The sequence below is a fragment of the Siniperca chuatsi genome, linkage group LG13, assembly GCF_020085105.1.
Source record: "Siniperca chuatsi isolate FFG_IHB_CAS linkage group LG13, ASM2008510v1, whole genome shotgun sequence".
NCBI classification, from domain to species: domain Eukaryota; kingdom Metazoa; phylum Chordata; class Actinopteri; order Centrarchiformes; family Sinipercidae; genus Siniperca; species Siniperca chuatsi.
In genome coordinates, this window is record NC_058054.1 from 19,123,489 (window position 1) to 19,137,569 (window position 14,081).

Here is a 14,081-nt window from a genome sequence, read left to right on the forward strand (position 1 = left end):
TTTAATGTTTAAGCTTTTACTCCCCCCTCAGTTCTCCGCACACATTGGCCAATCGCCCTGCGTGTGCGGAACTGAGCATCCAACACCAGGAGTGAGTCACCTGAGAGACTGAAGAGGGTGAGCTGAGTGGGCCCAGTGGACACAGCGGCCATTTTATAGTAGGTGTCAGTTCCCACAAGAAACTAACATCTGCGTGACCAGAGAGACAAGTTGTGGTCAAACCGGTAAGAAAAGTTGGTGTTTTTAAATCTTTTTATTGTCTTAAAAACAAATATACTCTGTATTAGTAATGTGTTCCCTCTTGGGTGTGCTGTGACAGTTTCATGACTGTTGCTGTGTATTAAGAGCTTGTGCAGCAGCCTGCTGTGAGTCACAGCTCAGCTTAAACTCCTCTGTTATTAGTCGAGCCTGACCTGTACTGTTATGTTGTAGTCCCTCTCTGAGTTGTTCTACTGTAGCAGAGAGTCTGGCGTATTTCTGATGCTGACCCTTAAATGACCATTCCAGTGGTTTGGCACTGTTATGGTCCACCTGCCACAAATCACATACTGTATACTTAACATCACAGTTAACCTTTTTGCAAACAATGCAGGTGTGTTTTAGAAATCTTTATCTTTTCTACCATTCCAGACACTTCCTTCATTGCCATTCAATTTGAAAATCTGTTAGCAGACTCTTGAAACTTGCTTCAGCTGTGTAATCCATAACAATGAACATTAAGTCTGCATTACTCTTTGTCAAAATCTGCACTTAAACTGCATTACTATTTAATGATAATGTCAGACTGACAAAAAGGAAAGGAGCCTTTATGTTTAATGTGATGGATTATACAACTCAATCAATTTTAAAGCTGCTATAATCAAAATTTTTATTTTAACAATGGATCAAATGTATGTCACTTGTATGTGAAAGAGGTAACTCATAGGCCCCATTTACTCCTGGTATTAACATGTGATCTATATCTGGATACGTCATCTGAATAATGACATCCGATCCATCCACGTCTTTGCATTTACACCTGGTATTAAAATGCGTTCTTGTTATCGCGATTGTGCTCGCATTGTGATCGGATCGGCTGATTTGTAAATAGACATGACATGTCCCCAGGTCAAGGGAAGCAATGCCACGCACTGACATCATTCATTTCTAAATCACTTTTTGCGAGGGAAGACTTGCTAGCTACTGCTACTACATGTAGCTTTTACCTTTCAACTCTCTGGCTAAATTTTTTCAGTGCATTGTTTTGGCAACTTCTAAAAATCTAAAAATCATATGTCCTGCATTCAAAAATAGTTAATACAAATGTGAAATATACACAATTTGTAGTTAAGGAACTACAACTTGCAAACACACAGGTATGATCCTTTAAGATTAGATTGTCAGAAAAAAGACTGTTCATTTTATTTCATGTTGTCTTTAGTTTCATGTTTATCATGTCTCAGTTTTTTTTTAATAAAACTGAGAGGTTTATGGAAGGTGATATAACATTTAAAGTTTATGAATCTGACTCTTGCATATTTTATATTATTTATTTGAATCAAATGAGAAAAATGAAAATCATCACATGCAAGCTACTGAGGTCCAGGTGTGCTAGTTATACATATTAGAGCATATAATTATGGCATATATATATATATATGCTTATTATACATAACTAATAACGTATCTTTTTTCCCCCCACAGTTTCTCTCTCCATGCTTCATAAGGATTGTGTGATTACTTCTTTTTCAATGAATCACTAATATCAGCCTGCAGCATGAAAAGCTGGAGCAGGAAATTCAAGAGACAAGAGGCTGACAGTGTGGTTGGGTCCTCCTCTAGCAAGAGGAACTCCATTAGTGATCCACCAGTGCCTGTGTGGGTTACTCACACACCCACACCAGATAATATCACAGATGATGATGATACTAACTCCACAGGCCACACATCCAGCACTCCACCTTACACAGAGAAGGAGAAAAAAGGGAGCATGAAGGACAGGCTGAAATCCCTTATCCCTCAGTCATGGGGGGGCATCATCAATAAATGGACAAGGGAAAGTGACAGTTTTAATGACTCTGAAGCCAGCACCACTGTCCAGATCCTTCCTAATGGGACCAGGGTAAGCCCTCCTGTAAGTCCCCTGCTGGAGCGCAGGAACTGGGATGAATTGGGCAACTCCAGTCAGAACTCCCATAAACCTATATTAAGGGAGAGCCCCTCTGATGATCTGTTGAATCAGGCTCCACGAGAGGAATCTCTACTGACCAGTATCCACCCTGCAGAGTACTACGCAGAGAAGCTGGAAGTCTATAACCTGAAGTACTCTTATTTGAAATCTTGGCCAGGCCTGCTCAGACTTCTTGCCGGACTTCAGCTCCTATTTGGAGGCATGGTCTTTGCCTGTGTCATCGCCTACATCCAGAAAGACAGTGAGTGGTCCAACAGCTACGGACTCTATAACGGTGTATATAACAATGGGCAAGGCCTGTCTGGGTACAGCTACAGAGGCCCTATGACTCCCTTTATATTAGCAGTAGCTGGAGTCTCCTGGATTATAACCCTCATTCTCTTGGTGATGGGATTAACTATGTATTATCGCACCATACTCCTCGATGCCCCCTGGTGGCCTCTGACAGAGGCCTTCATCAACGTGGCGCTGTTCCTGCTCTACATGGCAGCAGGGATTGTCTACCTGAACGACTTGAACCGCGGGGGGCTGTGTTACATGACAATAGGTGTTAACCCCATCATGGCCAATCTGTGTCGGGTTGATGGGGGCCAGATGGCGGGAACAGCTTTCATCTTCATCAATATGGCAATGTATCTGGGAAGCTTCCTGGTGTGTCTGAAGATGTGGAGGCATGAGGCCACACGTAGGGAGAGGGAATACTTTAAGAACAAGGTAAAATTCATTCATCCTATGGACATTATTGATGAAAGACAAGTTCATTGCTTCTAAATTTAAAGTGGGAGGGAAATCATTTTCATAAAAAGAATGAAGTGTCTTATTCAAGAGTTGCATTTAGCTGAATGTGGGAAGTGCTCCCCATAGATTCACTATATAGTATGGTTAAATTCACTATATAAGGCCTATACAAAAAGAGCATGTGCCCCTTTAAAGTGTTCACTCTCACAGGATTTGCTCTCAGCTTCCGTAAATATTTAGCCCATGCGTTATCCCCTTTCTTGTGTGACTCCTCTTACTCTGTATATGCTGCTGTGTCACACAGTCTCTTCTAAGGCGCGAGACGGGAATCTGTCTAAGTTTGGGCATCACTCTCAGCTTTTTTGTCTTTTGGGTTATTTTAAGTATATTTAACATATCAAACACCACATTTATTGGTGGCAACAGTAAGGGATACTATTACTGATTGTAAATGAGTTGACAACAGCCCCAAAACAACAGTGACAGATCAAACATAATGAAATTCAAAGTCAGTCAAGAGAATTTTCATTGAGCATGCCATTTGTCAGTATTGATATATGTCAGCTTTTCTGCTGGCTGATGCCATGGCAGTCAACCAGGATTTGTCCTAAAGCTGTAAACTGTGTTTTTCTTAACTTTATTGACCATGTAGACCATGTATAATGAATTATGAGGAACAAAGTTGCACCTGTATATGCTGGTAACCCTGCTATTTCCTGTATCTTTGGTATCTACAGTGAGAAGTTTACTTTTGAATGGACAGCACAAGATATACGCATATACACTTCTCTGAGCAGATAACTGACTGTAGCAGATGATAGTATAGCAACATCAACACATAACTATATCATTTGCCCAGTGGTAGGTTAACACGACAGGTCTACAGCCATGCTAGTGGCTCTGTGAGGCTGTGGGCATGGTGGTAGTTTGAGCTAAATGCTAATGTCAGTATGCTAAGGTGCACACAATGACATTGCTGATATGCCATGTTTAGCAGGTAATGTTTACTATGTTTACCATCTTAGTTTAGCGTGTTAGCATGTTGAAATGTTGATTCACTCAATTGAGATATTTTGGGTCTGGACCAACTGGCATGGCATGGCTAAAAACAAATAGTAAATGTGGACTATATGGCAGTGACCATTGGCATCTGATCCAATTTACACAACATGCCCATTAAGCAATCCGGTACACATCCAATAAAACATTTAAAGCATTAGACTAGACAGAAGTCTATTTGTTGTTGTGCTAGCTACTGGCACGAAGTGTCTGCAGTGTAACAAAAGTGGCATTGGCACAAACACACAAGTTCATTCCTAATAATGTAAATCAACACAGATGGCTGAGATACATGTGTACATCTGAATGCTCAGTACACTATACTGAAATGAGCACATTAAAACAGGCATGGTATTGTTGTTATGTTCCAAGTACTTGTGATTGTTCCCTTCAACAGCTGCCAAGTTTATTACTGTTTGTAGCTTGTCGGAGCAAAAGAAGACACGTAGATTAACCTAAATTTTGCTTGGAAAGCTTCTTGTAATGATGACACAGGCCTGCATACATAGTGGTGTATAGTCATTAAATAATTTCATTTGCTGGTTTATATTTCCTGAATAATTCTTTTTCTCTTTTACATTTAGCCCCAGGAGGAGTTTCACCAGTCCATCCCACTAACCCCTCAAAAAACAAAGCACATATCATTCAAAGATGAAATGGATAAGTCTCTGAGTAAAGATTATATCCATAAGAACCCAGTCAGTCTAAACAGAGCCACAGCGTCTGAATACACCGCCAGAGTACACATCATCGCAGACTACATCATGTGAGTGAACATTTAAACTATGCATGTTAAGGGGTTTTGGGATGTTTTTTAAAAGACGATATCTCTATCTACATTAGACATATATGCCATGTACTTTATATACTTGACACCATCTGACAACAGAAAGATACCAAAAGAATCAGTTTGTAGTCACCACGTCACTTCCCTAAAATCCTTCCCTACAGGAAGTATCCAGAGATCAGCTGTGTGGAAGAAAGGGAAAAGTACAAAGCAGTTTTCAATGATCAGTATCAGGAATACAAGGACCTTCACAGAGACATCAGCATCACCCTTAATAAGTTCAGAGAGCTGGATGCCACGATGGCACGACTCCTCAGAGATGAAAAAGGCCAAAAGGTGAGATGGATGTATAAAAACCTGTATTTAATCATTTCCATAAAACATATAGACCATTTCTGTTAAAGACTTACAGGATATAATGTGAGGTGAAAAGGTTATAATTAGGCCTCCTTATTGTACAGACATATTAAATATATCTATTTCTACTTGATGTAAGTGTGATGCAGACTGTTGTGGGAGTGTTTTGTGTCCTATTTTTTGGAAGCCATTTGGTTATAATTCTATGTATCTTCTAGGATTGGCAGAGGATTCAAAGCATTTTGAAGAAGTATCAGCAGAAAAAGAGTGTAAGTGATGGAGTTTGTTAAAAAGTGAGGGCACTAGTCCCTGTTTTCCATCTGTTCACTCTAAAACTATTGAAAAATAATTTGGGAATTCCAACATTTAACCCAGATATGTGTTAGAATCCCTACTGTTGTGTAAACACCCAGGCAAAGAGGAAAAAGACAGATTTAGGTAATAGAGGTCACAGCCTTTAATCAATAGATTATTTATGTGTGTGTTTTTTCACAGGACCCCGCATTCCTAGAGAAAAAGGAACGCTGTGACTATTTGAAAGCTAAATTAAGCCACATCAAAAACAGAATCCGCACTTTTGACCAGGAAACCATGGCATGTGGTCGGACATGAAGAAGACCAGAAAGAAATATCTGCAGCATCTGATGAGCGGACAAAACAAATAACCTTTGTGTCATTGGTCTCTTTTTGTGTTTTGTTGCATCATCATATTGATTGCATTGAATATATTGTATTTTGAATGAAAAACATATTTTACGTTCTGGATAGACTAAATAGATTATTAGACATTTTTGTACAGGCATCAGCATGAGGTTAGAGGGTTACATGAATCCTGGTTTATAACACAATTCTAACACCTGAGCTACAACATTATAAGGGCTGAATGGCACACTCATGGATTAAAGGTAATCCATGATTTTTATTGTCCTTCAGCTTTGTAATGTCTTCTGTGTGCTTCAGAATACCTTTCCTTCAACATCAGGTAAATAAAAAATTGTGGGTTCAGAAGTAAGTGGAGAGTGAGTATTGAAACAATGAATCTCAGCACTTGAGTTGTTACTGTTAATCAAGCTCAGGAAACAGACAGTACAAATCTTTGTTATTGATCCTTTGACTTATTAGCCTGGTACAGTGTTCACTGCAAAACACCACACTTGATTGCACAGATGCATTTTAATCACTGTTTGACTGTTGCAGATTGTGTCGGTCCTCTGGGTGTATATTTTAGACAGCAGTTAGTGTCCAACAGGCCTTATCCAAAACAGATTGTAACGTGACACAATTCACCCTTTCAGGAAACCACAGAACTTGAATATGAGTCTTCTATTACTTGTCAAAACCTTCCCACAAAACATTTTAATTGCAGGGGAATATACATGGTTTTTGTTTCGTAAGATAAGATACAACTTTATTTATCCTGTAATTGTTGTATAGCAGTTGCAGTACAAATTAGGAAAGAGTGTAAATACAAAATATCAATAAATGTGCGAGTATAACAATATCAATAAACAGATATCCAAAATCTACAAAATACAATTTCATTGGAAACAACATAGTTGTTGTTTTGTCTGACAAGTTCCCAGACAGGATTTGTTACACTGATAGAAAACAGCTTGGTAATGTGCCGACATAATAATAGTCTATCGTGTTTATCTTATGGAATCAACTGCTATTAGGGCAAACTCCCCCACATTAACTGTCTTTTAACATTTGCTGTGTCCCCTCTGCTATAAATTCACATGTTTCATTAGTGCTGTTTGTCTGGATATAGCTGTGACAGCCACCTCACCTCGTACATCAACGTCTATCAAGATAACATTATCAAAGTGTTTTTCTCCTCTTTTCTGTTCTGGTGTGCGGACGGTGATACCGACCTTCCAGGTCATTTGGATGTTTTAGTACAGCAATATTAGGACAATGATGTTTGCTGCAGACTGATAGCTGTTGTGTAGTGAACACAGGTAAAGTGGAGGACAGACAGTTAAGCCACAATTAAATTGTTTAATCTCTTGGGAAAAGCCAGCAGCACTCTATGCGATGGTTTAGTGGTTTGTTGGACTATATAGATGTCTGCTGGCCTGCTTTCAGTGTTGCATTAACACTTCACACCTTATGGAATTGCCTTCAGGACTGTTTGGTGTGCAAAATGTCAGAAACAATCCTAAAGCCTAAGGTGACATCTTAAAATTGCTCTTTTTGTTTACTTGTACATAAGACAAAGGAAAACAAATCCTCACAGTTGAGAAGCTGGAATTTGGTAACGTTTGGCCTTTTTTGCTTGAAGAATTACTTATACGATTAATCGATTATTTGAAATTGTAAGTTGATACAATAAACAATTAATCGACTAACTGTTTAACTTGTGATTGCCTTTAATGTATGTAGGCAATTGCTTCACTGTATGATCATCTACACTAGGACAATAGTAAGCAGCTGTCATAATAATTATACAATTCTTATTATTATTACAATGAAGCTATAAGCCATCGTTTACAGTAAACATTCTATTATAAAATGTTAGGGTTTGTCAAAACACTCATAAACTTTAAAAGGCTCCAGTGTATTGCATGAACTGGACTCAGAAATATGCAGTCTTTAATCTTTAATGTGAGCGTATCTGTAGCCTGGAAACTATCTGACAGCGACACGTTTGGCCGTCAGGTCAGCAGAGGGTGAACTGAGCCCCTGCTGAGACGCACAGCCGCTCCGCAGGTTTCATTTACGGTTTTTTCGTTAGGAAAAAATATCCATCATCGGAAATGACGAAGTTTACGATCGTCGTTGAGGTATAAAGTGTGTTGATGGAAAGAAGACTCACATGAAAAACGCGATAGGAGGGCAGCTGAGCTGGACGAGTGCAAAGTTCATGAACGTTTTCTATCGTGTCTGGGTAAGTTGTGTAGGCCTGTAGTCTATACTCTAATCGATCATTTCATTGTTAAAGCTGTTAGAAGGTTTAAATGAGTATTTCTATTTGTTCAATCATCTGTTAAATGTTTAAAGATGACATTCAGGTATAAATAATGGACTTCAAAGCATTTGGCAATGACTTGCAATTCGTTTTGACCAATGCCAGATAAAGTGGTTATATCTTACACTTGGAATGTAAAGTGGACAGAAGCTCAATATTAATTCTTTTTTGTTTTGATGTATGACAGTATGAATGAATTTGTCTAGTTCAGATGCTGAATTGCGAATAAAGAGCAGAGAGGAAAATTGAGAAGTTATTTTTGTTTTGCTGTTTTGCTTACTTACTTTCTGAGAGCAAATTTGAAAAGTTATATAAACTATGCAGTTGATCAAAACACCCAAACAGCTCTGCCACGCCTGACTGGGTTTATTTTGTAGCTTCCCCTTTTCTCTCAGTAGGCTGACGCTAAGCAGGTGCACACAGGTAACATACAGTAGATGCAGCACAGGGAAGTAAACACCCTCTCGTGGCTGCCCCTGCTCGCCTCTTATCTGCTGTCTCTCTGAATTATTGAAGCCTGTTGGGTTGAGTTTCTCTGGAGAGATGAAGTGTGGGTCAGCAATACCTGGGAGAGAGTTCAGGCATGGGCTGAGGTGAATGAAGGGCTGTGCAGCAAAAGGTGCTTGAAACAAAAAGCTGTTACTTCACATTAACAACAGTGCTCAAGGGACTAAGAAACAGACATTTGGAGTAAAGTTTCTTTTATATTCTGCATTCACATTTTCAATTTTAAGAGTCAATTTACTCATGGCATCACTCCAGAGGATTGAGACGACACAAGGTTAGAATCTGTGTAAAGTGATATGATAATATTACAACATATAACAAGGACATTGCTTTTACCATGAATTAATTGAATCTTACTTTTCCTCCCTCTTCCAGGTGAAATTGCAGCAAGATCCTCTAAACCATGTATGAGCCTCGGTACTACGACAGCCCCCCTGTGTACAGCCCGCCTTACAGCACCACCTCCCAAGGCTTCTACCCCCCAAGGAGCATTCACTCCCCCCAGAGCCAGTATGTCCCCTACACCTATAATGTCCCTCCAGACTCCTGCTACATGGAGGAGACGCCTCAACACTTCTACCGCTGGTTTTCTCCTCCTGGTTTCGTCAAAACTTTCCAAGGAGCTACAGCACTCATGTGTTTCCTAATTTTTGCCTGCGTGGCTTCAACCTTGGTGTGGGACATGAATGGATTTGGGTATGGGGGCTACGGTGTCGGGGCTGCAGGGGGCGTCACAGGGGTGAATTTGGGATATTATGGAGGCAGCTACGGTTATGATAGCTCCTACATGACGCCACATTCTGCCAAGTCGGCGATGATTTCCATGGCGGCCATTAACTTCCTGGTTTCCCTGGGGTTCCTGGTGGGGAGTTTCTCACGGTCACGGATCATGCGGGGGTGCACGTTCTACCTCACTGTGTTCATTTGTGATATCATCTTAGCTGTCCTTCAGGTGAGTCTCACCAAATATAAAATGTGTCAATCAATTCATGACTCCCTTCACTTGTCAGGATGACTTTAAACATCACACATAGAACAACATGTTGTAGTCAGGTGAGAGTTATGAAGGTGGAAACAGTAGTAGTGATAGCACAGTAAGAGGAAGAGGTTGGGGGTGTTTCCAGTTCACGAAAGCTGAATAGCTGCAGTCCTTATGCAGCCATGTTGCATTCTGGTCTATTGAGTCCCATCCCAGCCCCCTCTATGACATACTGCTCTTGGTTCAGTTTGCAGTATTATTTTACTTTGTATGATTGTGCGAAATTGTGAGCTTAGAAATAAGGACTTGATTCTGACAATTTGATACCGAAGCTGTGGGGAGGCGACCAGAAAGACCAGAAAGCCAAAATATAAGCTGAAAGTGGCTAAAAGCTGCATAGATGTTTTAAATTACAGGGAGTTATCTCATTAAATGTTAATATCGAAATGTCACTTTTTGGAGCTTTTAACTTGCATTCGGGGCAGTGGAAACTAGCTGTGTACAAAACACTTCAGTTGATATGGCGAATTTGTTAGCAAAGAGTTGCTTATTTACGTGTTCAGCAGATACAAAGAAGCATTAGTATTTATTTGGAGTTGTGTTTCTGGCCATCAGATGAACGTCAATCCACTCTCTTTTTTGCTCTGTTTTGGTCTTCACAACTCCTGAGAGAAATATCTGGCTCTTTAGCTGCTGAATGATCCATTATGTTGACCAGTTAGTCGCTAACTTTGTCTGCTGTTTGGTGTCGAGCAGGTAGTGTACAGTGATTTTGACAGCTGAAGTCTAATAAGAATAAAAACGGTAAAGTGAGCTGAGTGGAACTGCAGATTAAGGTGATAGTTCTTTATGGATTCATTCCTTTTACATTATGCGTAGTCATTTAATCTGTTGTTCATGTAAAAATATTGATTAGTGCAGGTTTAAGCTTGATCTGTCACTTTCCACCTCAACATCCTGTTTCAAAAGAAAATCAAAATCAGTTCAGAGATGACACGAAACTAAGCATGGCAGAAAAATATTGAAAGTGACTGGTGAAGTCGGGGTATGAACTAGTATCTGCTACATGTATGAGAATACTCTTGGTGTTATTTAATATGTTGCACTGGCAGCATCATTCAAAGATGACATAGACGGCATTTAAATATTCACAGTGATTAAACGTTCCTCTCCTTTGACTTCAAGGGCATCATCGACATCATCTTTGTGATCGGGGTGAACCCGATGTCTCAGAGCTCACAGAGCATGCTGTACAATCCCATGCTGATGATGTGCCAGAACATCCAGGGCAGTCCCAGCCTCAGCGGCAGCGTGGGGGCCGGTTTTCCAGGGGGTTTCCCCATGTACAATCAATACCTGCACCACTACTGCTACATGGACCCCGAGGAGGTTAGGAGGATTATTCTATTTTACTCTATTCTATTCTATTTTATTCTTTTCTGATCTATAATTTTCTCTCTTTTTCCTCAGGCGGTTGCATTAGTGTTGGGTCTGATGGTGGTGTTGGCCCTGTCCCTGTCTGCTTACTATGCCTACAAGACCCGCAGCAAGATTTGGCGTCACAGCAAAGCTAACATCTACTGGGACGAGCCGCTGGTCAGGCCGTCAGAGGGGCAGGATGTACAGGACTGGGTGAGTAATGTCTCTGCGTGTTTTATGATTTATTTCGTCATGATATTTTAACAGAGGATGAATGGTGATTGTGTTTGAGTAAATGAGTGAGTAAAGAGTGTGCTGTTTATCTGTGGCACACCTAGGTTTCACTTTGACTGATTATTAACCAGACTAGTGATAACAGCTGCACAGAAACCACCCATCAATGAGTGATAAGAAACATTATAGGATTTCCTGTGAAAGGAAACAGGTCAGGAGACTCTTTGAAAGCAATTCACCTCATGGTAAAGAGCCAGGTTTCAGATATTATATCACATGTGCATTTCCTGCACACCTGGAATGCACCTGTCATGATCATACATTTTTTAAAGATGGACAGAATCATTTGAAACCAGTCAAAGAATGTTGTAAATGACTCACTGTGTTCCTTATCAAAGAAGAAGTTGTTCTTAAATAAAATAAGCACTATTTGATAAAACCAGACTTGAAACTACTGTGGAAAATTGAAATTAACAAAGCAGCTAAAATTTCTTGAAGGTTTGAAAGTAATTGCACCATATATTTCAACAAAAACATTCATTAATAAACTTTCCATAGCAATGGGGATTGAACTTCAGTTACTTATTTTTACTATTCTCTATATAATTAACCAGTAATACTATAAAAGTACAGTATTCACCATAAAGTTTTGCTCTGAATTGTCAGCCGTCCCGTACAAGACTTTCGAATATAACACATTTAGGTGTCTATATTCAAAATTGTCTGTTTTTTGGGGATTTCATCAGAGACATCCTGCAGCAATTTGGCAGTTAATTCTTTTCCTCTGAGGTCATTATGTGAGTTAGATAAGCTATTGTTTATGCGCTTTTTGTTTCACTTTGATGCCGCTTAAATAAACAAACATATGTAGTTTGTTCAAACTACATATGTTTGTATTCAGTAGGCAGGGTGGAAGCAGTGTGTTGCCGTTATACTGCGGATGGATATGGATGTACAAAGTGTCCAACTTTGTCTCCAAAGACTGCAGTTTACTTCCTGTTTATTGTAGACCAGCGGTTCCCAACCTTTTTGGCTTTTGACTCTTCAAAATAAAGTAGTGTCTACTTGTTAACCCTGATCATAGATTATGGCCTTATTGTGGAGTTGTGAGCAGTTCAACCAGAGTGTGAGTTTCCTTCTTAGATGATTTTATTTGAAGGATTTTTGGAGGCCTGAAGAGGTGAAAGTATCCAGTATTTTACAAGAAAAATACATAAAATTCTGAAACAATATACATGATTTTGTATGTGATAAATATCTGGCGACTGCTCAGATTATACCCACAGTTTGAGAGCCACTGTCCCAGACCGTCAGTGCGCCAGCATTTAGCAGGTGCTGTAGAGCCCTGTGAAAGCTGTGCTGTTTGTACTTCACAGCAGTAACCTCGTGTGGTATTTAGCAGTGATTAATCTACTAGAGTAGCAGCGTACTATGAATGTATCATGTCCACCATGACTCATTATGGAAAGGGAAACAACATATTAAATCAGTTTATCCAGCGAGGCCTTGGCCTACATACTGCCTATCACTGCAAAGCGTGTAGCGAGTCGCTTCATCGAGATGCAGGCCCTATTCTGGGGCACTCTTGTATTTCAGTGAAGATGCTTGCCTTGCAGGGAGGCATATATAATGTATGTGGTATGTATAATGTATAAAAAGGGTTGAGTTGCCTCAGTGTTGCTGTGTGAATCCCTCCAGAGTGTGGTGGCGCTAAATGATTCAGTATGCGAAGGGACTGCTACACATTGCTGCAGATTAGACTCCTGGCAAAGAAGTCATTTCCTTGTGTTTTGTGCTACATTTCTATTTAACAGAACTAGAAAGGAGTGGTTATTGAGAGAAAAGAATGTAGGATAACTACATTAAAAGCAAACATTGCAAAATGTTTGAAAATTGTATGTTGATTGCGTTGAATAGCACTGTCCATTTAATATTTATCAACATGAGAAACTCCCCCGTCACAGAGAGAACAGAACTAAAGACTATAAACTTGATGTGATGAGGTGTCAAGTGTGCAGCCCTTCCTAGAAGAAATATCCTGAGATGATGTATGCAAAAACGATTATAAAGGATTCAAACTAATCATCAGTTGGTACCCTAAAAATAATTAAGAGATACTGAAATCTGGCCCTATCTATAGAGCACTTTTTATTAAAAACACTCGAATTTCACAAAGCACCTTTCAGCTGCAGTGTATCAGATTCCCTGCAGTTTTCTGGGAGTTTTTTCTACAAAGAGGATCATCCTCCAACTCCACATTCATGAGATCTATTTCACAGGCTGCTTTTTCCAGACATTCGCATCAGCTCACTAGATCCTCATCCTGTGCGACTACACTCCAATCCAGAAATAGGCCAAAGACTAGAAGTCATTAATTATGCATTATACAGTATGACAGTAGATTAGATGAGACATAATGCAATTTTAGTGTTTGATATCATTTGAGGATGTTTTCTTTTGACCATGCATTTTTTTCTCTATTTAAAATCTTTTTTTCCCCCCATTTCTGTAAAGGGTAGTTGCATTGCCGTGTTGTACTGTAGGTGTTTTTTTCTTCTGAAAAAGAAAAGAACCCGGGTGCTCTGCGACATGTTTACTTGATAGTTCAGGAAGAGGGAACAGCAGAAATGTTTGTTCCACTGATTTCACTCCTGTCTCAACCTTTTTCAGTGTGATGATACAGACGTGCACACACACACGCACACACTCCTCCACTGGTAACATGCGTTTCATGTCAGACAGACAGAAAATTGGTTTTGTGTGTTTCCTTCCAATTAATTGGTTCTGATAGTTGTTGAAATAAAGGATTTGAGGTGAGATGCGGATCATCCTGGAAGGGAAGCGACTTCTGCTCTCTGGG

At 39.8% G+C, this 14,081-nt stretch overlaps 1 protein-coding gene across 1 annotated transcript in view; it reads left to right on the forward strand.

Moving 5' to 3' along the window:
* Positions 1-14,081, forward strand: part of LOC122887254 — a 23,268-nt gene continuing 9,187 nt past the window's right edge. Inside the window, exons 1-9 of the mRNA XM_044220283.1 lie at positions 1-224; positions 1,684-2,884; positions 4,552-4,733; positions 4,919-5,090; positions 5,330-5,380; positions 5,607-5,719; positions 8,992-9,541; positions 10,754-10,957; positions 11,039-11,200. Of these exons, the coding sequence (XP_044076218.1) occupies positions 1,757-2,884; positions 4,552-4,733; positions 4,919-5,090; positions 5,330-5,380; positions 5,607-5,719; positions 8,992-9,541; positions 10,754-10,957; positions 11,039-11,200 (2,562 nt within the window). The 5' untranslated portion in view covers positions 1-224; positions 1,684-1,756. The remainder of the gene's footprint in view (positions 225-1,683; positions 2,885-4,551; positions 4,734-4,918; positions 5,091-5,329; positions 5,381-5,606; positions 5,720-8,991; positions 9,542-10,753; positions 10,958-11,038; positions 11,201-14,081) is intronic.